Consider the following 24,819-nt stretch of genomic DNA (forward strand, 5'->3'; position numbering starts at 1 on the left):
TCTGCACACAACCGCCCAGAATCTGACCCAGGTCCTCCATAAAACTTTACACTTTTACTTTTTCTTCTTTGGTTGCATCTTCTGCAGAGAATACAGACCGTCCACACGGCGTTGGAACCAAGAATGACAATGATGGTCTATGAAATATAAAAGAAAATCCACTTTTAGTTCTGCATTTACTATGTTAGTTTCATTGGACTGAGTTGCAACACTGATCTTTTGTGGATCTATAGACATTCTAAACATTTCCAAAGTTGTTCCTGTGAGTTTATGGGACCCCAGGATTTTAAAACAGGGCTCGTCCGGGATTTGAACCCGGGACCTCTCGCACCCTAAGCGAGAATCATACCCCTAGACCAACGAGCCTGGTTCAACACATAAATACAGTTCCTCTAGAGAGAACCAGGACTAAAAGGTTCTGGTGATGTGGCAGCCTCATCTCTGACACCATGTGACTCTCCAGCGCCCTCTGGTGGCGGGAAATTAAACCACACTGTTAGAGACGAAACATAGATCTCAGTGAAAGTACAGAAATCACTGTTTGCAGTGATTGATAAAGGGTAGTAGAATAGAATAGAATAGAATAGAATAGAATAGTATAGAATAGAAAGCCTTTATTGTGCTTATAATGATATAATGAGATTAAGCAGCAGCTCCATAAAAGTGCACCCATGTAAACACTATGTAAAAAAAAAAAAAAAGAAAAAAAAGAAACAGGAAATGTAAATATATATACACTATGAAAATGAATGAATGAAAGAATATTGCACATATTGAGTGGAGACTACCATAATATTTGTCAGTTTCATTCGTTTTTTTTTTTCTTCTAATGGTTGGTGTTTAATCAGACTCAAAAGCAAGATGTTTCTTTAGTGATATTTTGAATAATATCTCTGTTTTGAACATATTGATCTCATGACACTGAGATGTATCGATTGAGAGGACATTTAGCCTATTTTCATCCATGTGTTTAACCCTGGTGGTGTGTTCAGGTGAAGGGAGGAAGGGAAGAAGGGAGGAAAGAGAGCATATAAATTGATGGTAACCTGAGCTAAATATTACAGTTATATTATCACTATTTACTGCAACGTTTTTGTTTAACTTGCTGAAATTTTGTGGTCATAAATAAATGAATAACCAAATAACTGCCTGACTTGTTTGTGTTGGATCTAAAACTATCTTGCTAGTATTTACATTAATGCATTTCTATTAACATAGGGAATCTTAATTCAAACACTGTACTCAGATTAAAGAAAAGCAAGTCTTGTTTATTCAACACCAGCTCAACTGAGGATTTGTCTAATATAAAATGAAAACAAAAGAACTTGAACAAATGTGGAAAAATAGAAGCTAAAGATCCAGGCACTGGAGACGAGGTGGATAAAAAGATAAAAAAGCCTTTATTAGAAGAGGGCTGCCAACATGTTTGGGCCTATCTGGCCTTCATCAGGGCAACAGCGATACAGAGAAAGGAACCCGTATAAATAACCACAGGTGTGGTAATGAGCACAGGTGAAAACCATCACTCATCAAGGCCAAAACACAGAACCATATAGCAACATTTGAAGGTGGTGTGGGGAGTTAACCTCATCACAACCAATAATCATTGGAATAAAACATCCATATAGTACACAAAAAAAGCACAGCACATATGAGCAAAAAATGTCTACAACCTGTGTTGATGTTAGTGACCGGTGTGTCTGAGGGTGGAGATTGGAATTCAGGGTACATGTCGAGTCGGCCTGAATGGCGGCGGTAGCAACCCATGGATCCATTATATTATCAGCAGCAACCCGACTCGAGGGGCAATAAAGGGGCTCGTCCGGGATTTGAACCCGGGACCTCTCGCACCCTAAGCGAGAATCATACCCCTAGACCAACGAGCCTGAGTGTTGTGTCCCAACAGCACCCCCTGCAGGCGGAAATTAGTGTTCCAGCGGAGCCTCCAGCAACAGGTCCACCAATCAGCAGTTATCCATGCTCAGACACAGAAAATGAGAAAATACTTTTCAGTGCTTTTTTTTGTCTAAGAAAATAAAGTTTATAATCACAGCCTAGGTGCTCCCGTCTGTTCAGTCTGCTGATATCAAGCAAGAGACATGCATCGCTTCTTTAAGCCCATAGACAAAAGCAAGCCTCGTGCTGCGTCTGCCTCTGCAGTGAGCGCAGTCCCTAGCACGTCTGTTAGCACTGTTGCTAACGCGGAGGCTGCTGCTGTTCATGCCCCCCCCCACAAACAGTGGCTCAACACCGGCCGGTGCAGCCACAGACTCTGCTGTCTCGCTCGAGTCGGGCTCGGCTCTAGTGAGCACAGACTTGAATGAAGAGGCACCATTCCAACCCATATTAAATTCATACCCCAAACGTGCATTTGGTGCGACATCACATGCATTTAGTCATGCCTGGTACCGCACATGACCATGGCTTGAGTACTCTGTCGAAAAAGACGCATGTTTCTGTTTCCCCTGTCTAAAAAATATAGCAGTGTTGGTAATGAACGGGATGTTGTTTTTACCATGCAGGGTTACACTAACTGGAAAGCGGCACTTGAAAGTGGAAGGGGACTGCAGAAACATATTCAGGCTGCAGCGACCTGGTCAGAACACAAGTCCAGAGAGGCATCTGGAGCGACAGTTGACAGTATGCTGGTTGGTAAAACAGCACTTGAAAAGAACCGGTACTATATTAAAAGCATTGGAGATGTTATCAAGTTTCTCTGTGTTAACGAGCTGGGGCTCCGTGGAACAAAAGAAAACCTACGTGACCACAGCAATGCTGATGCTGGTGATCATGATGACATTGCTTCTGGTCATTTTTGAAGTTATTTGAGTACACCTTAGTGAAGGATGAAAAGCTAGCTGCTATTGCTAAGATCATGAATAAAAATGCTACATACACATCTAAAGGTATTCAAAATGAAATAATTGCAACATTTGCCAGCATGGTTCTTGCAGAGATACAGAAAAAATATTCAAAAGCTGACTCTGCAGGCTTCTGTATAAAAAGTGATGGGACAAGGGACAGGACAAATGTAGAAAACCTGTCTATAATTCTAAGATTTGTAAGTAAATCCATACCAGAGGAGCACCTGATTGGATTATTTAGCTTGCACCAACTTGATGCTGAGTACACCTGCACTGAGATATTAAAACACATTTCTGAGGCTGGCTACAGTGCTGACAATATAGTTAGCCAGTGTTATGATGGTGCTTCGGTGATGAGTGGAGTACAAGGTGGTGTCCAAGCACTACTTCAAAAGAATCTGGACAGATATGTGCCATACATTCACTGTTACAACCACCAGTTGCATTTAGTGGTTGTGCATGCCATGCAGGGTGAGCCACATGCCAAAAAGTTTTTTGATCTCTGCAATTCCCTGTATAACTTCTTCCGTCACCACTATGTGTCAGAAAGGTATGATGCTCCTTGTCTCAGACGACTTATTAAAATTCGCTGGACCAGCCATTATGATGTGACAAGGTGCATTGTTGAGAACGAGGAACGTCTTTGTACTATCCTGTCAGAGATTTCGGAGGATGATGAGGCCTCAGTTGATTTGTGCACTGAAGCATCAGGCCTTTTAATTCAAATTAAGAGGCTACATTTCTTTGAGATTGGCACATTTCTAGTGCGGGTGCTTAGTTTCTTAATACCAGCAAATGGAATTCTACAGTCTCATGCTGTGGATATGTGTTCTGCAGGTTTGGTTGTTACTCAAACACTGGAGTCCTTGAAAGACATCCGTAAAGAGGATTGCTGGACTGAGCTTTCACAGTTATCTGCAGAGGATCAGGGTGTGTCACATCAACCTAAAAGAAGGAGAATATTGAGCAAACGCCTTGGTGAAAGTGTTGTGTTGTCAACTGTGGGTCATGCAGATACTGATTACCCCACCATCACCCTCTCTCAGTCTCTCAAAAGATCCTTGCTCAGCATTCTCGACAGGGCCATTTCAGAAATGGAAAACATATTCTCAAAGAAGAATTTAGACCTAATGACAGCCATATCAAGCCATGTACCCTCTTCTGAGGGATTTCTAGACTCTACCTTGTTGGAACCTTTGCATGCACTTACTGGAACTGGAACAGACTATGCGACTCTGAAAAGCGAACTCATTGTTGCAAAGCCAATGTTGTCCAAGTTATGTTGTCCAAATGAACCAGACCTGGCCACTATGTCTAAACACATGAAGACATACGAGAAAGCATTTCCTTTGTTGCACAAGTTGTATGTGACAGCCTTTGTAATTGGTGTGTCTTCAGCTTCATGTGAGAGTTCCTTCTCCACACTTGCACGTGTCCTAACCCCCTACCGTCGCACCATGTTGCACGAAAGAAAAAAGAACTTGGTCATCTTGGCACATGAGAAATCTATAACAAATACATTAGACATGGATGAATTTGTTACCATTTTTGCCAGGATAAACAGAACACTCAGGTTATAGAGATAGACAGAGAGATTAAAAAACAAAAAAGATTTAAAAAAAAATACACACAAGCCAGTGTCCTATTAGTGCCGGTCCCAAGCCCGGGTAAATGCAGAGGGTAGTATCAGGAAGGGCAATTGGTTTAGCATACTTTCGGTCAAAGAAGGAGAAGATAGATGAACTGATATGATGATGGGGTTCAGTGTCAGCTAATCTAGATATACTAATGCATTATTATCCTTGTTTATGTAGTATAGTTATAGTTTAGTGTCCCAAATGCTGTCTGACAGCCCCATATCCATTAACTAGAAAACTGTAGTTGTTAGTTAGTAGATATAGTTAGATAGCCGCACCTGAATTGACAGGGTGTGCCAGCGCGGGAGAGCCGAGCCAAAGGTAACGGGGCTTCAGTTACCCGGATGGTGTACAGATCACACGGGACTTAAATGGCACTGGATGAATGATCGGGCTAGGTGTAGGTTGAATGAAAACTGAACCTAGTTGTATCCCATACAGGAATGTGTGACTTTCTTTTGGTTAATTTGGTGGTAAAAGGATAACCCCTCGGCCTTAATCAAAACCCAAAATGGCAGATTCAAACCCCATGGTTGTAAAAATAAAAACTGACTGGTCTAAATGTTGTCTTTGTCAGAAAGACAGAAAAGACACAGTCCTAATATCACCTCGAACTAGTTACAATGTTGAACATGATGGCTATGCTATGATGGCTACCAACATACCGTTGTTTCATGAAATGAAGCAAATGCCATTGATCCTGGACCCAGAAAGGCTGGATGAAGGTGATGGTATTAATGCTACTTTAAGAAAAAATCAGGCTAAATACCATCACAGCTGCCGCGTGATGTTTAACAACACCAAATTGGATCGGGCGAGGAAACGCCAGTCTGCTGGTTCCAGCAATGAGCCTGAGGATGTTTATCCAAAGCAGAGACGAAAAAGCTGTGATGTTCAAGCATGCATTTTATGTGAGGAAATAGAACCTGCATCTGATATCAGGAGGGTTGAAACGATACAGGTGCACCAGAGGTTGCACGAGTGTGCAAAGACACTTAACGATGGTAAGCTCCTGGCCAAATTGGGTGGTGTAGGAGATGCCATTGCCCTTGAGTTTAAGTACCACTATCGCTGCCTAACTTCTCTCTACAACAGGGAAAGGTCCCACTTCAGAAAAAATCAGAAAGGTGCAAGTGCTACTGATCATGAGCAGGACATTTACCCACTAGTTCTGTCAGAACTTGTCACTTACATTGTTGAAACAAGCAATCATTCCGAAGGTCCAAACACCTTTCGCCTTGCAGATATGAGACATCTATACCAACAATGTCTGGAACAACTTGGCATTGACTCACCAGCTGTCAAATCCACAAGATTAAAGGAAAGATTGCTAGCAGAAATTCCAGAACTTCAGACTCATAAAAAGGGAAGAGATGTGTTTCTTGCTTTCAATAAAGATGTGAGTACAGCACTTACACAGTCTTCTGAATATTCAGAAGCAGTACTTATTTCCAAAGCAGCAAGGATTTTAAGGAAAAACATACTAGATCATCCTTGTAGTTTTGATGGCACATTTCCAGAGGGTGCTATTTAAAATGCCACGCCTAACCTTCTTCTTCAGTTCATCAGCATGGTTGAACATGGAGGAGATATCAAATCACAGCTGAGATTTGGAGCTTCAAAGTCAGACCAGGCCATTGCCCAACTCCTACAGTACAACTGCTACTCACAATATAAAGAAGCTACAACACACAGGCATTCAAAAGCTAGAGAAACCCCATTTCCCATCTACATGGGACTATCTGTCTTTGCAAAAACAAGAAAGAGAAGTCTTGTAGAAATGATGCATGAGCATGGTCTCAGCATCTCGTATGACAGGGTGCTGGAGATTTCAGCCCAGTTGGGGGGTGCTGCAGTCAGTAGGTATGTAGAAGACGGTGTGGTCTGTCCACCAATTTTGCGTAAGGGGTTGTTTACCACTGCAGTGATGGACAACATTGATCACAACCCATCCGCAACAACTGCCACAACATCCTTCCATGGGACCAGCATCTCCGTCTTCCAGCATCCCACTCAGGAAAATGGGGGACAGGAGAGACAGAAAATCCGATTTGGACGTGATAAAGTCAGGTCAGTTCCAGAACTGCCTGACACATTTACAAATATTCTTCCTGCCTCCTTTAAAACAAAGAATCCCCTACCACCAAAATGCCAAACAGGTACAGGTGGCATTGGGCCCCAAATCGCACTTGAGTACCAGTGGCTAGAGAAGGTCATGGTGACAGAAGAAATAGATGGTGCCGTGAACCTGACATGGTCGGCACACCATGCATCAATGGAGAGAATTCCAGAGTTTCAAAAAAGACATAAGAAAAAAAGGATAAATAAGCAGGCAGGCAGGCAGACAGACAGGGACAAAAAAACATAATAATATCCAAATTAAAAATAAATGCAGCCTCAACAGGGCACAAGCCAGTGTCCTATTTGTATAAATAAACTAAAAGACAAAAAATACATAGGAAAGAAAGGATAAATATAAACAAACATAAATAGACAGACAAGACAGACAAGACAAAAAACATAAAAAAAGTAAAAAAAGAAAAAAAAAGAAAAGAAAAAGTAAAAAAAAAAAAAAAGATGAATGCAGCCTCAACAGGGCAGGCGTCCTATTTGTGCCGGTCCCAAGCCCGGGTAAATGCAGAGGGTAGTGTCAGGTAGGGCATCCGACATATAAAACCAATAAGAAATATAAAATATGGATATAAGATGAAATGATGACAGCATAGAGCATCTTTTTCTATGCATTTTGGGGACTTGGGGACCTAGTCAGCCAGGCTAAATCCGGCCCTGCTCCCGAGTCTGTAAAAGTACCTATATGCTATATGCTGTATTACAAGAACCGTAATAGATACAGACATGTACTTGGTACCAAAATTTCCGCAATGCCCACATTTATAATCACATTCAATATATTTATGGGGCTTAAAATCGATGGATCTCGAGTTATAAAGGAAAAACCACATTTATGGGCGGACATCTTTGATTTTAGGGGCCGTCCCCTAAAATTTAGCGTGGCACGCGGTACTTTTGAATAGAGTGGGGTTTGACGAGTATGTGTACCAATTTTCATGCGTGTATCCGCAACTGAACGATCCGGGTCATAATCTGCTCCACTAACTCTCAAATCTGTACTGAATGAGATGGAACATGGAACATTTCTAGGAACTTTCTTTTTGCCAAATGTATAAATGTGAGAAAACAGGGCTCGTCCGGGATTTGAACCCGGGACCTCTCGCACCCTAAGCGAGAATCATACCCCTAGACCAACGAGCCGACGAGAGTCGTGTCCCAACAGCACCACCTGGTGGCGGGAATGACCGCAGGGATGCGAGGGTTTCAGAGACTTTCATACCTGGAAACACATATCCAGTCAAACTAAAACTAATCATCTTGAATAGAGTTTTTCATTTTCTTGTATGAACACGAAAGTATCCAATACATCAGCTTCAGTAATCCAACTCTCAAATCTGTATTGAATGAAATGGAACATGGAACATTTCTAGAAACTTTCTTTTTGCCAAACGTATAAATGTGAGAAAACAGGGCTCGTCCGGGATTTGAACCCGGGACCTCTCGCACCCAAAGCGAGAATCATACCCCTAGACCAACGAGCCGACTGGGAGAAGGTCGTGGTTTGGTAATGTCCTGGGATGGAACAGGATGCGTGTTAACGGCGGTGGCTAATCACGTGACTGTGGCCGACCACGTGACTCCCCGCGACCACGTGGCTGCAGTCCTCTCTCTCACGATGGCGACGGCAGCCAAGAGACCCAAGGTTGGTTTATTCTGTTACAGAGCTGCCGTTACTGGGTGTATTTGTGTCTGACTGCTCAGCAGCGTTCACTGAAACAATGGCTCGCGTTTTAGCTAAAGGTCTGGACTAATTCTAGGAGCAGTTGCTCACTTCCTGCACATCTAACATGCAATGTTCAAACTTTTTGGAGTGATATGTGTAATTTTGTGTCTGAAACTGATTTCAAATTATTTTGGAAGGATGTGTTGTTTGGTGTTTTTGACCATGTTACAATTAGAACAAAGCCAAAAGAAACATTTATTATTAATTTGTTGATTATCCTTGCAAAATTCCACATCCACAAATCCAAATTCTTACACAACTTTTTACTTTTCATTGTGAATTAAATCAGTATCTGGACTCTATTAAGTTTTCTACTAATTCAAAAGCACATACATCAAAACACAACAATAAAAAACACTTTTCTGAACTTATCAATATGACTCTGTCCTTCACAGGATAAGTAACATGGATCACTGCAAAAACTCACAATCTTAACAAGAATATGTGTCTTATTTCTAGTTAAAATGTCTCATTTTAGCAAAAAAATCTCATTACACTTAAAACAAGACTCATCACTGGAAAAAACAACAATTTTCACCTGTTTCACCCCTTTCAATCCCTTATGTCATTTCATCAATGAATGTGGTTTTACTGCTATTGGCAGTTTTACAGGGGGGGTGATTTTGACCGTTTTTATTTCAGGGGGGGATGATTTGGACCGTTTTTATTTCAGGGGTGGATGATTTGGACCGTTTTTATTTCAGGGGTGGATGATTTGGACCGTTTTTATTTCAGGGGGGGATGATTTGGACCGTTTCTATTTCAGGGGGGGATGATTTGGACCATTTTTATTTCAGGGGGGGATGCCATCCCCCTCATGCCCCCTCAACTCCAGTACTGTTCCTATAACTCCAGGTGTTGTATTTGTGTGCAGGTAGAAGGCTCGGAGAGGCTGCAGAACTTCCTCCAGTGGTGCCGAACCGCTGGCCTGGTCCTCAGCACCAAGGTCAGTAAACCCTGCTCTCTGCTTGACAGGTTCTGCCTGGACCAAGCCTCTCCAGCCAGGCAGAACCGTAGGAAAAGCTTGTCCCACGTCCTTGTGAGGTAAAGGCCCAATCCCAATAAACCCCCTACTTTCTACCACTAGCCCTCCCTCACTACCACTAGCCCTAAAAAAGAAGAGAGCCAAAAGCTGTTTTAATTTCAGCTGTAGCGCTGTTAATATGCCACTTTATCAAGTTTTAATATTTTTTCAGGTGTAAAAGTAACCGTTAAGATCCCCAACCTGGGCTCAGTTTATCCAAATAACGCCTGTTGAGAAATTTGACCCGATGTTTTGGGAGAAGAGCCGCCGGCCGGGTCAACCTGCGCCGTCGTCCCGGGGAAAAACCTGCAGCTCTGTGGAGAATTACCGCTGGCTGAAATAAATCATTTAGGAAGATAAATGTTGGTTTAATAGATGAAATCTAACAGTTGTAGCTACGCCTGTTAAGAAATTTGCTCCGAAAATTTTGAGATTTCTGCCTGCCTGCTCCGGAGCTGATTTATGGTTCTGCATTAAATTGACGCAGAGTCTACGGCGTAGGGTACGGCGTAGGGTACGGTGTACGGCGTACGGCGCGCGTCGCCGCGTAACCTACGGCGTAGGCTCTGCGTTGGTGTAACGCAGAACCATAAATCAGCCTTTATTCTGGCGAGGTTTGAAAAAGACTTTGCAACAACGGGCAAACGAGTGATTATGTACATTCACTGAGTGAATATTATGAAAGTAAAATATATATTTCTCGCTAGAAATGTAATCAAAACACATTTTTATGCTGAAACTAACTCAAAATATTGATTTTATTCACTAAAAAATAAGAAATGTCCGCCATGTTTCTTTTTTTTTATTCAGTCTGCAAATGACGACGTAAAGCATTCTGGGAAATTTTTCTGATCAACTAGTGAGCCTCGGAAATCCCTACATCCGTAGGGACAGATTCATAGCCACTACACTTGTTTTCTTCACTCCCCCTAGGTGGAAAGAGGAATTGGGAACCACTACCCTCACGGGAACACACAACATTTAGGGGTAGTGCTGAAAACTAAGGGGAGTGATAGTGTTGGGCCGAAGCCACTTCCTTCCAAAGGGTTTGTTCTCTTCTCCCTGAGCTGTGACTGAGAGCATCTGCTTCATTTGCACCTCACATCCACAACATCACCCGGACTGCATTCTTCCACCTCCGCAACATCTCCAGACTGCGTCCAGCACTGTCCCAATCCAGCACCGAAATTCTGGTCCACTCATTCGTCACATCCCGTATCGATTACTGTAATGCTCTCCTCACTGGCCTCCCAACCAAACTCACCAACAAACTACAACTCATTCAGAACTCGGCCGCCCGGATCATCACCCGCATCAAGTCATCTGATCACATCACCCCCGTTCTTATCCAACTCCACTGGCTCCCAGTCCAATACCGTATCATTTATAAAAACCTCCTCCTCACCCACAAAGCCCTTCATAACCTAGCCCCCACCTACCTCTGTGACCTACTGAAAGAATACACCCCCTCCCGTACCCTCCGCTCAACCTCTGCTGGACTTCTTTTCACTCCCACCTCACACCTTAGCAGCATGGGTGCCCGAGCTTTCAGCTGCTCGGCACCCAGACTCTGGAACTCCCTCCCCCCATACATAAGACAAATAGACTCCATCACCACATTCAAAACACAACTCAAGACTCACCTGTTTAAACTTGCCCATTCACTTTGACCGGTCACCACACACTACCTCCCACCATACTGTTATCTGTACTGTTGCTCCTTGATTGTCTATTTGTATGTATTGTGTATGTGTATATGTATTATAATTTCTACTGTATTACTATTATATTTCCTGTATTGTATTGTTTGTTTTTATTCTGTAAGGTGACCTTGGGTGACATGAAAGGCGCCGTTAAATAAAATGAATTATTATTATTATTATTATGATCCGTGGTCCAGGACTGATCCGTCTCTCTGTGCAGGTCTGTGTGAGTACAGAGGGAACCGTGGCCGATTATGGGATGGTTGCTACGGACGACATCCATGACGGGGAGGTGTTGTTCACCATCCCACGGTCGGCTCTTCTCCACCAGGGAACCACAAAGGTTTCTGCCTTGTTGGAAGCAGGTAACACTGAGTGGAAGTTTAATTCCTCTTTAATTCACAATTCAAATTAAATCCCATTTAAAATAAGTAAAAATGACCATGTAAACACCTAATTCCCAATGAAAAATGGTCATTCCGAACTAAACTTAATTCTGAAGTGGCTGGTTTATTCTGATTTTAAATCTGAATAGAATAATTCCAGATCATGTTTACACTCATTCCTCTTTAAATTAACTCCGGTCTTTCTTTCTGCTCGTTCCCTCGCCCGTCTGTCTCCATGATCTTATATTCCACTGGGCTGGTTTTCTAACAAAGTTTCCAGATGCAGCAGCAGTAAACGCTGGTCAAGAGCAGAGACCATTTATTTAATAAATAGAAATCATTAAAAGAACAGATAGCAGGAAACATCACAATTGTGAGCTTTTCAAAGTTGTAGCGGCTAAGTTAGTTTTTCTTCCGGTAGTTTAACTTCCGGTCCCCCCCCTATCCAATCAGAACCTTCCCAACCCCCAGACCTGGAGAGGAATTGGAGAAAGACCATCAAACGTGTTTTCCATGTAAACCTCAATTCAGAATGACTATTTCCATGTAATTCCAAGGATAATAGTTTAATTCAGAATCATTTAATTCTGAATTAAAAACCATGGTGTAGCCGTGGCCAGTGATGCTCCATCAGCTCGTCTCTCTTTTCCCCCCAGGGAAGCAGGATCTGCAGAGTTCCTCCGGCTGGGTTCCCCTGCTGCTGGCGCTGCTGCACGAGTACACCACCCCCCAGTCCCGCTGGACGCCCTACCTGTCCCTGTGGCCCGACTTCAGCGCGCTGGACCAGCCCATGTTCTGGTAATCCACGGGAATTTATCCTTTTTACCGCCAGATGATACATTCTTACCGTGGGGAATGTTTTTGACGGTTTATGGTGAACGGTAAAGCATCGTCCATCCCTCCCCTCCCCCAGGTCCAGGGCGGAGCGGGACGGGCTGCTGAGGGGGACGGGCGTCCCCCGGGCCGTGGAGACGGACCTGTCCAACATCCAGAGAGAGTACCAACACGTGGCCCTGCCGTTCATGAGGAGACACCCGGACGTGTGGAGCCCCGGCACGCACACGCTGCAGCTGTACACGCGGCTGGTGGCCTTCGTCATGGCCTACAGGTCATCCTCCACATGCTTTAACATTCTTATTCTAAGCTCTTTTTATTGTTTGTTTTTTTCAATTTTCAGAGAAGAATTACATACAAGAGAATTAGAATTAACATAGTAAATCTGATAAAACACCTATAACCCCCACATGTCTCGCTCCAACGGAGCCCCATCCCTACAACTACATTATTGTTCCATTCAGAGATAAAAATAAAGACAAAAAAGTACAAAATACAAAAAATAAAATAAATAAAAATAAACATTACAGATAACGAGTACATTAGTAAATACATAGCATAGTAAACAAGTAAATGATACAATATAAGGGTCAGTGTCACACCCCTGTAATCTCAGTGGGTCCATTTTTCCTATATAGGTTAAGAAAGGTTGCCAGATATGGTAGCATGTTGGGCACTCCCTCTTGTGGAGTAACCAGTTCTCTCCAGTGCCAAATGACGTGCAAGATCCTTAACCCATCATTTAAAAGTTGGAGGAGTTTGTCCTTCCATTTTAACAAAATAAGTCGCCTGGCCAAAAGAGAAGCAAACGCTATCATATGTTTAGCCCGGCGACTAAGCTGTACATCTGGTGGAGCTACTCCCAATAATGCAATGGTAGCGGAAGGTCCTATGGAACAAACCTCTAAAACTTCTGAGAACGTTTTAAATATTAAATGCCAGAAATTATTTAGTTTGGAACCAATGTTTCCGCTAGAAAAGATTGGCACCGGACAATGTGACCGGCAGGGTTTCAATTTACCGGACATGTTTGAAACATAGGCTATATGAATTTATTGAGGTTAAAAATAAATCATATGCAGTAGTACGATATCAATGGAAGTCATTTAATAGTTTTTTTATTGAAAAACAGGGTATTTAAAATAAAATAAGTCCCGTCATTTGACTCGCGAGCGTAACTTCCAGAAATAAATAAATATTGCAGAAGCTTGCGCTCTTCTGACACAAGAATGAACATAAAGAGGAAGGCCTATATACTATATAAAATAAAACAATTTGTAAACAAATAAAAAACACATCTGGAGTGGCAAATAACATTTTATTAACATGGCCATGCTGCCAACTTGAAATAAAAAAATGTCCGTTCGCGCGTTTAAAATAAAACGGAATAAAAACTGAAAACAAACAGGGGAAATCCCTTCACCTAGATCCGGTGTATAACACTTTACTTTTTGCGCATTTCCGCAGCACTGAAGTGAGCAGCTGCAGAATCAAAATCAAAAGATCGAAGGCTCTCTGCACAGCTTTAATGCGCATCAGTCTTGATACTTTCTCCTCCCCCAGGCCACTCCGCTGCGCTGTTTTAATGCGGTTCTGCAGAGAGAAACCTCTCTCTGCTGGCACACTGGAGACAGGGATCACGCAGGCTATCTTGGCCAGTTGAGCCCACTCGGGGTAGATTTCACCGAAATCCCTGATCAGAACTTCACAGGCCATTGAAAAGTTCAAGCCTCCATAACCGCGGAGCGCTGTCTTTACAGCGACGGCATCTCTGCGCGCACTTGTGGCATCAATGAGTGGAGCTGTGGCTGCAGCCGACTCGTCCTCACTGATCATTCCCTTTCCAAAGCGATCAGTGATGGTTGGGATGGCTGTTTCAGCATACTCCTGGAGCGCTGAACGGAGTGATGATTAATCAGTGAATGTTTTAATGAAACGTCAAATACGGTAAAATGTTCGAGTGATCTTTATATCTTTTTTTTGCTTCTACTCACCACTTTGTGTCCCTGGGTATCGGGAGGGGTTCAGAAGGACATCAAGGCAGTTAAGTAGATCCAGTGAATCTTTAGGGAATGGGTCATGTAAAGCATCTATTAGATGCTGGATATAGTGTGCTCTGGCTTTTCTGAAAGCCTGAACGGCCCGGTCACTTGCATGTGTCACTTTCACTTCCCTGTACATGTCGTCTTGGCAATCCGCCTGAAACCGCTCTTCTCCTGGACCTGGGGCATCGCGTAACCGTGTTAGTGCCGCAACTGATGCTTGAACCATTGGTCTAACTGTGGCAAGATTCACATCTTCTTTTTGGAAAACCACATTCAGTTTGGTCATCACAGGTAACACATCAGCCAGGATATGAGTCAAGGCCATGAAGCTGTACGGCTGGATTTGACCAAGAATACCTTGGGCTCGGGCATTTCGTCCCACAGCCTCTTCATTTAGCTCCATCACTAAAGCAGGCCAGTTTCCACTGCCTTGTGCACGGACAGCCAGCGGACAGCGCACGGCTGCTTCAGGCTCGTCATGTCTTCATCGCTGAGCGCTGCTGTCAGCTGACGGAGGCGATTGGTCCTGCTGGCTGAGTGCTTGTAAAAGTGTACACAGAAGCAACTGTGCGCTTGTAGGCCCCTATCTGGTCCACAGATTTGGCCGCATGTTGCGCGGCCAGCGCCACACGGTGTGCAGTACAGTGCACCTGAAGGGAAAACGCACTCTCTCTCTTCAGAAGAGCACCAACTCCATTATGCCTTCCCATCATTACACTTGCTCCGTCTGAGCCCAGGGCAGTGACGCGGGACAGCTCCACATCCCGCTCGCGGAGCACTTCAACCAGTTTGTTGAATATACACTGCAGTCCCGGACTGTACATCATCATTCCCCAGCAAACGTGTCTCAGCTCTCCCTTGTACTTCCATTTTGACGTATATGATCAGCTTCTTGTTCACGGTGATATTTACCGTCTCATCAATAATAACTCCTATGAAGTCACTACCCTTTAGTTTTTCCTCTAGCTGCTTCATCACAACGCTTTCCACTGCCGTTTCCATGTCATCAACGGGCCGCTGTGCCGGTAAATGCCGTCACCTGGCACAAAATCTGGAGCCTTAACTGCTCCAAGTAGCTCAGTCAATCCCTCATACTGGTGACATGCCATGTCATTTTTGTCCATGTAAAATACAACTTTTAGCTGAGAGCACAGCTTCGTGTTTGAGGTTTCTTTTGCCCTCTCACAGTGGCCTTTCATTGCTGCTCGCTGTGCGGATAAAGTGAGCGCTGAAACGTGATCATTGCACTGACTGTACTCAACGGGAGATGAAATTCTCATGTTTGTTGATCCTTTGGTGAATCCATTCTTCCTCCCCGACTTCTCGCAGTGTGAGCAAAACATTTTTCTGGATCCATGGATGATGTGGCACCTCAGCCAGGGATATTTGTCTTTCATTCAAGTCGGAACCCCCGACATTTCGGTTTCTGTTCGGCGGGGGCCAGAGCATCATCTGTAGTCTCCATCTCTTCAGAGAGGTTTTTAGAAGTAGACTCATCATCACCCTCGCCGTTAGAGCTTTTTCATTTAAAAAAAAAGCTTTTAAGATTTGCCTGTTTCGTTCCGCGCAGAAAAAAAGTTTAGTTTCACATATAGGCTACATTAATTTATTCACACACACACACACACACTGCTCATTCGTAAAAAAAAGTATATGTTTTTTCATAAAATGATGTGGAAATTACCCATTTTATTACAACTGAAATTGTGCTTGGGAGGAGTATTTTCACCAGAGAGGTTCTAAAATACCGGACTTGGGCATATTTTACCGGACAAAGTCCGGCAATTACCGGACAACGGAAACCCTGTTTGAACAAAACCAAAACATATGTGCAAGGGTGCTGCTGTTTGTCCACAACAATCACACATAGGATTGGTATTGGGCACACATTTAACTAACTTTGATTTGGACCAGTGGAGACGATATCAAATCTTCCCCTCTCAAATATTTCTCCCCTGCATGGCCCTAATACTCTTCTGTATAAAAGAAAGGAGAGAAAAATAAAAATCAAAGTCTAATCTCTGCTGTAGCTTCACGGAGCCGCGAGGAGAGGATGGTGATGAAGAGGAGGATGATGAAGAGGAGGATGAGGAGGAGGCCCCCGGTCCTCCCATGATGGTTCCCATGGCAGACATGCTGAACCACGTGTCCCGGCACAACGCTCAGCTGGAGTTCACGGCGGTGAGCGCTGCAGCCTCCCGGCCTCCTGGCCGTCCATCACACCGGGTCCTAACTGCATGTGACGCGAGCGAGCGTCAGTGACAAAAACAATTCTATTGCTTTATTTTCTATTGGACTGTCCTAACTGGCTGCAGCGACGCAGCGCGACGCTGCGCCGTTTTGAGCTGAACATTTGTTGGACGTCCTGCTTCTATTTTCTTCCTGTCGCTGGCGTTGAAAGCCGGTTGAAAGCGCTGTAGGAAACAGTCATTTCAATACAAGAACCTCAATAAAGTTCAGCTGCTGGAGGGAGATCGCCAGAGAGCTGGAAGGTTTTGATAAGACAATAAGATATAATAATAAGATAATATATAATAATGAAATATTTCCTTCTGCCACTTTATTGAGGTTTTTGTATTGAAATGAGGAGGAATCATAGAGATAACTTCTCATTTCAACTAACTGGATCAGCCGTTCCTCATCATGACTGTTTCGTACAGCACTTTCAACGCGAGCGGCAGGAAGAAAATAGAAGAACATTTAAACATCACAATATCAAGCTTGTTTTCTGTTTAGAAAGTACAAACGTAGGAAAATTACAAGTACTCACCATCTTTTACTTGTCTCTTTACTCTTTTAGGAGTTATTTTAGGAGTTTCTTTCAGGAGCGCATGGGCGGGTAGTGCGGTGAATAAAGGCTGATTTATGGTTCCGCGTTACACCGTTTCCATGTAACGCGGAACCATAAATCAGTCTTTTAAAAAGTGAGTTTCAGCTGTCAATCAAAATAACGTGTGGGCCCAAAACGCCTTCAGTGTTTCAGGACAGAGAGTGTCCAATGCCACGCAGTGCGACGCAATAGTCGGACGCTCGCGTGCAGTTAGGACAGGCTGTCACTCAGCGGGATTCTCCTGACTAGTGTTGTGTTGCAGGACAGTCTGAAGATGATTCTCCTGACACTCGTGTTGCAGGACAGTCTGAAGATGATTCTCCTGACTCGTGTTGTGTTGCAGGACAGTCTGAAGATGATTCTCCTGACACTCGTGTTGCAGGACAGTCTGAAGATGATTCTCCTGACTAGTGTTGTGTTGCAGGACAGTCTGAAGATGATTCTCCTGACTAGTGTTGTGTTGCAGGACAGTCTGAAGATGATTCTCCTGACTAGTGTTGTGTTGCAGGACAGTCTGAAGATGATTCTCCTGACACTCGTGTTGCAGGACAGTCTGAAGATGATTCTCCTGACTCGTGTTGTGTTGCAGGACAGTCTGAAGATGATTCTCCTGACACTCGTGTTGCAGGACAGTCTGAAGATGATTCTCCTGACTAGTGTTGTGTTGCAGGACAGTCTGAAGATGATTCTCCTGACTAGTGTTGTGTTGCAGGACAGTCTGAAGATGATTCTCCTGACTAGTGTTGTGTTGCAGGACAGTCTGAAGATGATTCTCCTGACTCCGTTGTGTTGCAGGACAGTCTGAAGATGATTCTCCTGACTCGTGTTGTGTTGCAGGACAGTCTGAAGATGATTCTCCTGACTAGTGTTGTGTTGCAGGACAGTCTGAAGATGATTCTCCTGACTCGTGTTGTGTTGCAGGACAGTCTGAAGATGATTCTCCTGACTAGTGTTGTGTTGCAGGACAGTCTGAAGATGATTCTCCTGACACGTGTTGTGTTGCAGGACAGTCTGAAGATGATTCTCCTGACTAGTGTTGTGTTGCAGGACAGTCTGAAGATGATTCTCCTGACTCCGTTGTGTTGCAGGACAGTCTGAAGATGATTCTCCTGACTCCGTTGTGTTGCAGGACAGTCTGAAGATGATTCTCCTGACTCGTGTTGTGTTGCAGGACAGTCTGAAGATGATTCTCCTGACTCCGTTGTGTTGCAGGACAGTCTGAAGATGATTCTCCTGACACGTGTTGTGTTGCAGGACAGTCTGAAGATGATTCTCCTGACTCGTGTTGTGTTGCAGGACAGTCTGAAGATGATTCTCCTGACTAGTGTTGTGTTGCAGGACAGTCTGAAGATGATTCTCCTGACTCGTGTTGTGTTGCAGGACAGTCTGAAGATGATTCTCCTGACTAGTGTTGTGTTGCAGGACAGTCTGAAGATGATTCTCCTGACTCCGTTGTGTTGCAGGACAGTCTGAAGATGATTCTCCTGACTCCGTTGTGTTGCAGGACAGTCTGAAGATGATTCTCCTGACACTCGTGTTGCAGGACAGTCTGAAGATGATTCTCCTGACTCCGTTGTGTTGCAGGACAGTCTGAAGATGATTCTCCTGACTCCGTTGTGTTGCAGGACAGTCTGAAGATGATTCTCCTGACTCCGTTGTGTTGCAGGACAGTCTGAAGATGATTCTCCTGACTCCGTTGTGTTGCAGGACAGTCTGAAGATGATTCTCCTGACTAGTGTTGTGTTGCAGGACAGTCTGAAGATGATTCTCCTGACTAGTGTTGTGTTGCAGGACAGTCTGAAGATGATTCTCCTGACACGTGTTGTGTTGCAGGACAGTCTGAAGATGGTTCTCCTGACTAGTGTTGTGTTGCAGGACAGTCTGAAGATGATTCTCCTGACTCCGTTGTGTTGCAGGACAGTCTGAAGATGATTCTCCTGACACTCGTGTTGCAGGACAGTCTGAAGATGATTCTCCTGACTCGTGTTGTGTTGCAGGACAGTCTGAAGATGATTCTCCTGACTAGTGTTGTGTTGCAGGACAGTCTGAAGATGATTCTCCTGACTAGTGTTGTGTTGCAGGACAGTCTGAAGATGATTCTCCTGACTAGTGTTGTGTTGCAGGACAGTCTGAAGATGATTCTCCTGACTCGTGTTGTGTTGCAGGACAGTCTGAAGATGATTCTCCTGACTCCGTTGTGTTGCAGGACAGTCTGAAGATGATTCTCCTGACTCCGTTGTGTTGCAGGACAGTCTGAAGATGATTCTCCTGACACTCGTGTTGCAGGACAGTCTGAAGATGATTCTCCTGACTCGTGTTGTGTTGCAGGACAGTCTGAAGATGATTCTCCTGACACTCGTGTTGCAGGACAGTCTGAAGATGATTCTCCTGACTAGTGTTGTGTTGCAGGACAGTCTGAAGATGATTCTCCTGACTAGTGTTGTGTTGCAGGACAGTCTGAAGATGATTCTCCTGACTCCGTTGTGTTGCAGGACAGTCTGAAGATGATTCTCCTGACTCGTGTTGTGTTGCAGGACAGTCTGAAGATGATTCTCCTGACTCGTGTTGTGTTGCAGGACAGTCTGAAGATGATTCTCCTGACTAGTGTTGTGTTGCAGGACAGTCTGAAGATGATTCTCCTGACACGTGTTGTGTTGCAGGACAGTCTGAAGATGATTCTCCTGACTAGTGTTGTGTTGCAGGACAGTCTGAAGATGATTCTCCTGACTCCGTTGTGTTGCAGGACAGTCTGAAGATGATTCTCCTGACTCGTGTTGTGTTGCAGGACAGTCTGAAGATGATTCTCCTGACTCCGTTGTGTTGCAGGACAGTCTGAAGATGATTCTCCTGACACGTGTTGTGTTGCAGGACAGTCTGAAGATGATTCTCCTGACTCGTGTTGTGTTGCAGGACAGTCTGAAGATGATTCTCCTGACTAGTGTTGTGTTGCAGGACAGTCTGAAGATGATTCTCCTGACTCGTGTTGTGTTGCAGGACAGTCTGAAGATGATTCTCCTGACTAGTGTTGTGTTGCAGGACAGTCTGAAGATGATTCTCCTGACTCCGTTGTGTTGCAGGACAGTCTGAAGATGATTCTCCTGACTCCGTTGTGTTGCAGGACAGTCTGAAGATGATTCTCCTGACACTCGTGTTGCAGGACAGTCTGAAGATGATTCTCCTGACTCGTGTTGTGTTGCAGGACAGTCTGAAGATGATTCTCCTGACTAGTGTTGTGTTGCAGGACAGTCTGAAGATGATTCTCCTGACTCGTGTTGTGTTGCAGGACAGTCTGAAGATGATTCTCCTGACTCCGTTGTGTTGCAGGACAGTCTGAAGATGATTCTCCTGACACTCGTGTTGCAGGACAGTCTGAAGATGATTCTCCTGACTCGTGTTGTGTTGCAGGACAGTCTGAAGATGATTCTCCTGACTAGTGTTGTGTTGCAGGACAGTCTGAAGATGATTCTCCTGACTCGTGTTGTGTTGCAGGACAGTCTGAAGATGATTCTCCTGACTCCGTTGTGTTGCAGGACAGTCTGAAGATGATTCTCCTGACTAGTGTTGTGTTGCAGGACAGTCTGAAGATGATTCTCCTGACTAGTGTTGTGTTGCAGGACAGTCTGAAGATGATTCTCCTGACTCGTGTTGTGTTGCAGGACAGTCTGAAGATGATTCTCCTGACTCCGTTGTGTTGCAGGACAGTCTGAAGATGATTCTCCTGACTCCGTTGTGTTGCAGGACAGTCTGAAGATGATTCTCCTGACACTCGTGTTGCAGGACAGTCTGAAGATGATTCTCCTGACTCGTGTTGTGTTGCAGGACAGTCTGAAGATGATTCTCCTGACTAGTGTTGTGTTGCAGGACAGTCTGAAGATGATTCTCCTGACTCGTGTTGTGTTGCAGGACAGTCTGAAGATGATTCTCCTGACTAGTGTTGTGTTGCAGGACAGTCTGAAGATGGTTCTCCTGACTAGTGTTGTGTTGCAGGACAGTCTGAAGATGATTCTCCTGACTCCGTTGTGTTGCAGGACAGTCTGAAGATGATTCTCCTGACTCCGTTGTGTTGCAGGACAGTCTGAAGATGATTCTCCTGACTAGTGTTGTGTTGCAGGACAGTCTGAAGATGATTCTCCTGACTAGTGTTGTGTTGCAGGACAGTCTGAAGATGATTCTCCTGACTCGTGTTGTGTTGCAGGACAGTCTGAAGATGATTCTCCTGACACGTGTTGTGTTGCAGGACAGTCTGAAGATGGTTCTCCTGACTAGTGTTGTGTTGCAGGACAGTCTGAAGATGATTCTCCTGACTCCGTTGTGTTGCAGGACAGTCTGAAGATGATTCTCCTGACTCCGTTGTGTTGCAGGACAGTCTGAAGATGATTCTCCTGACTCGTGTTGTGTTGCAGGACAGTCTGAAGATGATTCTCCTGACTAGTGTTGTGTTGCAGGACAGTCTGAAGATGATTCTCCTGACTCCGTTGTGTTGCAGGACAGTCTGAAGATGATTCTCCTGACTAGTGTTGTGTTGCAGGACAGTCTGAAGATGATTCTCCTGACTCGTGTTGTGTTGCAGGACAGTCTGAAGATGATTCTCCTGACTCGTGTTGTGTTGCAGGACAGTCTGAAGATGATTCTCCTGACTCCGTTGTGTTGCAGGACAGTCTGAAGATGATTCTCCTGACTCGTGTTGTGTTGCAGGACAGTCTGAAGATGATTCTCCTGACACGTGTTGTGTTGCAGGACAGTCTGAAGATGGTTCTCCTGACTAGTGTTGTGTTGCAGGACAGTCTGAAGATGATTCTCCTGACTAGTGTTGTGTTGCAGGACAGTCTGAAGATGATTCTCCTGACACGTGTTGTGTTGCAGGACAGTCTGAAGATGATTCTCCTGACTCGTGTTGTGTTGCAGGACAGTCTGAAGATGATTCTCCTGACTCGTGTTGTGTTGCAGGACAGTCTGAAGATGATTCTCCTGACTCGTGTTGTGTTGCAGGACAGTCTGAAGATGATTCTCCTGACTCCGTTGTGTTGCAGGACAGTCTGAAGATGATTCTCCTGACTAGTGTTGTGTTGCAGGACAGTCTGAAGATGATTCTCCTGACTAGTGTTGTGTTGCAGGACAGTCTGAAGATGATTCTCCTGACTCCGTTGTGTTGCAGGACAGTCTGAAGATGATTCTCCTGACTCCGTTGTGTTGCAGGACAGTCTGAAGATGATTCTCCTGACTAGTGTTGTGTTGCAGGACAGTCTGAAGATGATTCTCCTGACTCCGTTGTGTTGCAGGACAGTCTGAAGATGATTCTCCTGACTCCGTTGTGTTGCAGGACAGTCTGAAGATGATTCTCCTCACACGTGTTGTGTTGCAGGACAGTCTGAAGATGATTCTCCTGACTCCGTTGTGTTGCAGGACAGTCTGAAGATGATTCTCCTGACTAGTGTTGTGTTGCAGGACAGTCTGAAGATGATTCTCCTGACTAGTGTTGTGTTGCAGGATAGTCTGAAGATGATTCTCCTGACACTAGTGTTGTGTTGCAGGACAGTCTGAAGATGATTCTCCTCACACGTGTTGTGTTGCAGGACAGTCTGAAGATGATTCTCCTGACTCCGTTGTGTTGCAGGACAGTCTGAAGATGATTCTCCTGACTCGTGTTGTGTTGCAGGACAGTCTGAAGATGATTCTCCTGACTCCGTTGTGTTGCAGGACAGTCTGAAGATGATTCTCCTGACTAGTGTTGTGTTGCAGGACAGTCTGAAGATGATTCTCCTGACTCCGTTGTGTTGCAGGACAGTCTGAAGATGATTCTCCTGACTAGTGTTGTGTTGCAGGACAGTCTGAAGATGATTCTCCTGACTCCGTTGTGTTGCAGGACAGTCTGAAGATGATTCTCCTGACTCCGTTGTGTTGCAGGACAGTCTGAAGATGATTCTCCTGACTCCGTTGTGTTGCAGGACAGTCTGAAGATGGTTCTCCTGACTAGTGTTGTGTTGCAGGACAGTCTGAAGATGATTCTCCTGACTCCGTTGTGTTGCAGGACAGTCTGAAGATGATTCTCCTGACTAGTGTTGTGTTGCAGGACAGTCTGAAGATGATTCTCCTGACACGTGTTGTGTTGCAGGACAGTCTGAAGATGATTCTCCTGACTCCGTTGTGTTGCAGGACAGTCTGAAGATGGTGTCCATGCGCTACATCCGCAGAGGGGAGGAAGTGTTCAACACCTACGGGCAGCTGGCCAACGCGCAGCTGCTGCACATGTACGGCTTCACGGAGCCGTATCCCAGCAACGCCAACGACACGGCCGACGTCCCCGTCAGCAACCTGCTCGCGGCCGCCAGACGAGGTGACGGAGCAGAGGGAGCAGAGAAGAGCGTAAACGCTCAGAAAGGTACGGAAGAGTATCAGGGCCATGCAGGAGAAAAAATATTAATACATTTTATTGTGCACTTCGAGAAAAAAGTCTAAATGTTGAGAATAAAGTTGAAATTTCGCCTTTTTTCTCAACATTTCAACTTTATTCTCGAAATTTTGACCTTTTTCTTGAAAATTTCAAAATTTCGAGAATAAAGTTGAAATGTTGAGAAAAAAGGCGAAATTTCAACTTTATTCTCAACATTTTGACTTTTTTCTCAACATTTTGACTTTATTCCTGAAATTTTGACTTTTTTCTCGAAGTGCATAATGGAAAAAAAAATCTTCCTCCTCTAAAATATTATTTTAGTTTTTCTCCTGCCTGGCCCTAATACTCTTCCGTAAAAAGGAGACCAGGAGAGGATGGACAGTTTTAATTATTGGTCCTGAAGCCAAGAGAGAGAGATTTTAAACCATCACATTGTGTAAAGAACCTGGGTGTTATTTTTGACTCTGAGCTGAATCTTGTTCCTCATATCAAAAAACACAACAAACATAGGTTTTTACCACCTTAAGAACATCGCCAGAGTCCGCCTGTTTCTCTCTCGGGCAAACACGGAGGTGCTGATGTCGTATTGATTATTGTAACGCCCCGCTTTCTGGTCTTCCTAAAAAGAGCATTTCTAGTCTCCAATTATTACAAAACTCAGCTGCACGTGTGCTGGTGAAGACCAGAAGGCTCACATTACACCAGTTTTAGAATCGCTGCATTGGCTTTGTCAAATAAGTTATTTTTCTGGTGTTATTTTTCTGGTGATGACTCTAAATGTTGAAATAGCAGTAAAACCACATTCATTGATGAAATGACATAAGGGATGGAAAGGAGGGATGGCAGTTTTACAGGGGGGATTGTCACTACCTTATTTGAGTCCCTACCCTATTTGAGTCACACATGCGCAGTCGCGTCCAACATCGTCGGCCATGTTGGAAAGCAAAATACGGGAACACCACTTGGACAAACTATATACATAAAAATAAATGGAAAAAAAGGCAAACCCTCCATAATATGTTATAAAAACGAAATAAAAAATTATATAACATCTATAAAGGTACTATCAAAAGAAAATCAGTCTAAGTTACAATCTTGCTACACTTAAACACTTTTGTTGAAACGTCAAGCCCTGTGATTATTTTATTTTGTGATTGTTTTTCTTTATTTTTTCTTTAATCTTAGAAGATTATCTTGGAAAAAATGTATAGGTATACTTATTCGCTTGTGTGTTGTGAACTTGGTATGT

At 44.1% G+C, this 24,819-nt stretch overlaps 1 protein-coding gene and 4 non-coding genes across 8 annotated transcripts in view; 1 reads left to right on the forward strand and 4 right to left on the reverse strand.

Moving 5' to 3' along the window:
• Positions 1 to 294: 294 nt before the first annotated feature.
• Positions 295 to 366, reverse strand: trnap-agg (transfer RNA proline (anticodon AGG)). Its single transcript has one exon. It is a non-coding gene; the product is annotated as a tRNA-Pro (tRNA).
• A 1,448-nt stretch (positions 367 to 1,814) lies between these two features.
• On the reverse strand, positions 1,815 to 1,886 carry trnap-agg (transfer RNA proline (anticodon AGG)). The gene has a single exon. It is a non-coding gene; the product is annotated as a tRNA-Pro (tRNA).
• Positions 1,887 to 7,702: 5,816 nt separating this feature from the next.
• On the reverse strand, positions 7,703 to 7,774 carry trnap-agg (transfer RNA proline (anticodon AGG)). Its single transcript has one exon. It is a non-coding gene; the product is annotated as a tRNA-Pro (tRNA).
• Positions 7,775 to 8,043: 269 nt separating this feature from the next.
• Positions 8,044 to 8,115, reverse strand: trnap-ugg (transfer RNA proline (anticodon UGG)). Its single transcript has one exon. It is a non-coding gene; the product is annotated as a tRNA-Pro (tRNA).
• Positions 8,116 to 8,201: 86 nt separating this feature from the next.
• The window catches only part of setd6 (SET domain containing 6, protein lysine methyltransferase), a 29,325-nt gene continuing 12,707 nt past the window's right edge, over positions 8,202 to 24,819 (forward strand). For 2 of the 4 annotated variants that reach the window (XM_061722729.1, XM_061722730.1), the window contains exons 1-7: positions 8,202 to 8,276; positions 9,232 to 9,303; positions 11,305 to 11,449; positions 12,127 to 12,268; positions 12,384 to 12,578; positions 16,380 to 16,530; positions 23,333 to 23,558. In XM_061722729.1, coding sequence (XP_061578713.1) covers positions 8,250 to 8,276; positions 9,232 to 9,303; positions 11,305 to 11,449; positions 12,127 to 12,268; positions 12,384 to 12,578; positions 16,380 to 16,530; positions 23,333 to 23,558 — 958 coding nt within the window. In that variant the 5' untranslated portion in view covers positions 8,202 to 8,249. The remainder of the gene's footprint in view (positions 8,277 to 9,231; positions 9,304 to 11,304; positions 11,450 to 12,126; positions 12,269 to 12,383; positions 12,579 to 16,379; positions 16,531 to 23,332; positions 23,559 to 24,819) is intronic. The other 2 variants (XM_061722731.1, XM_061722732.1) reach the window with 1 other exon arrangement.

Source organism: Cololabis saira, chromosome 5, assembly GCF_033807715.1.
Source record: "Cololabis saira isolate AMF1-May2022 chromosome 5, fColSai1.1, whole genome shotgun sequence".
In the NCBI taxonomy this organism is placed as follows: Eukaryota; Metazoa; Chordata; class Actinopteri; order Beloniformes; family Belonidae; genus Cololabis; species Cololabis saira.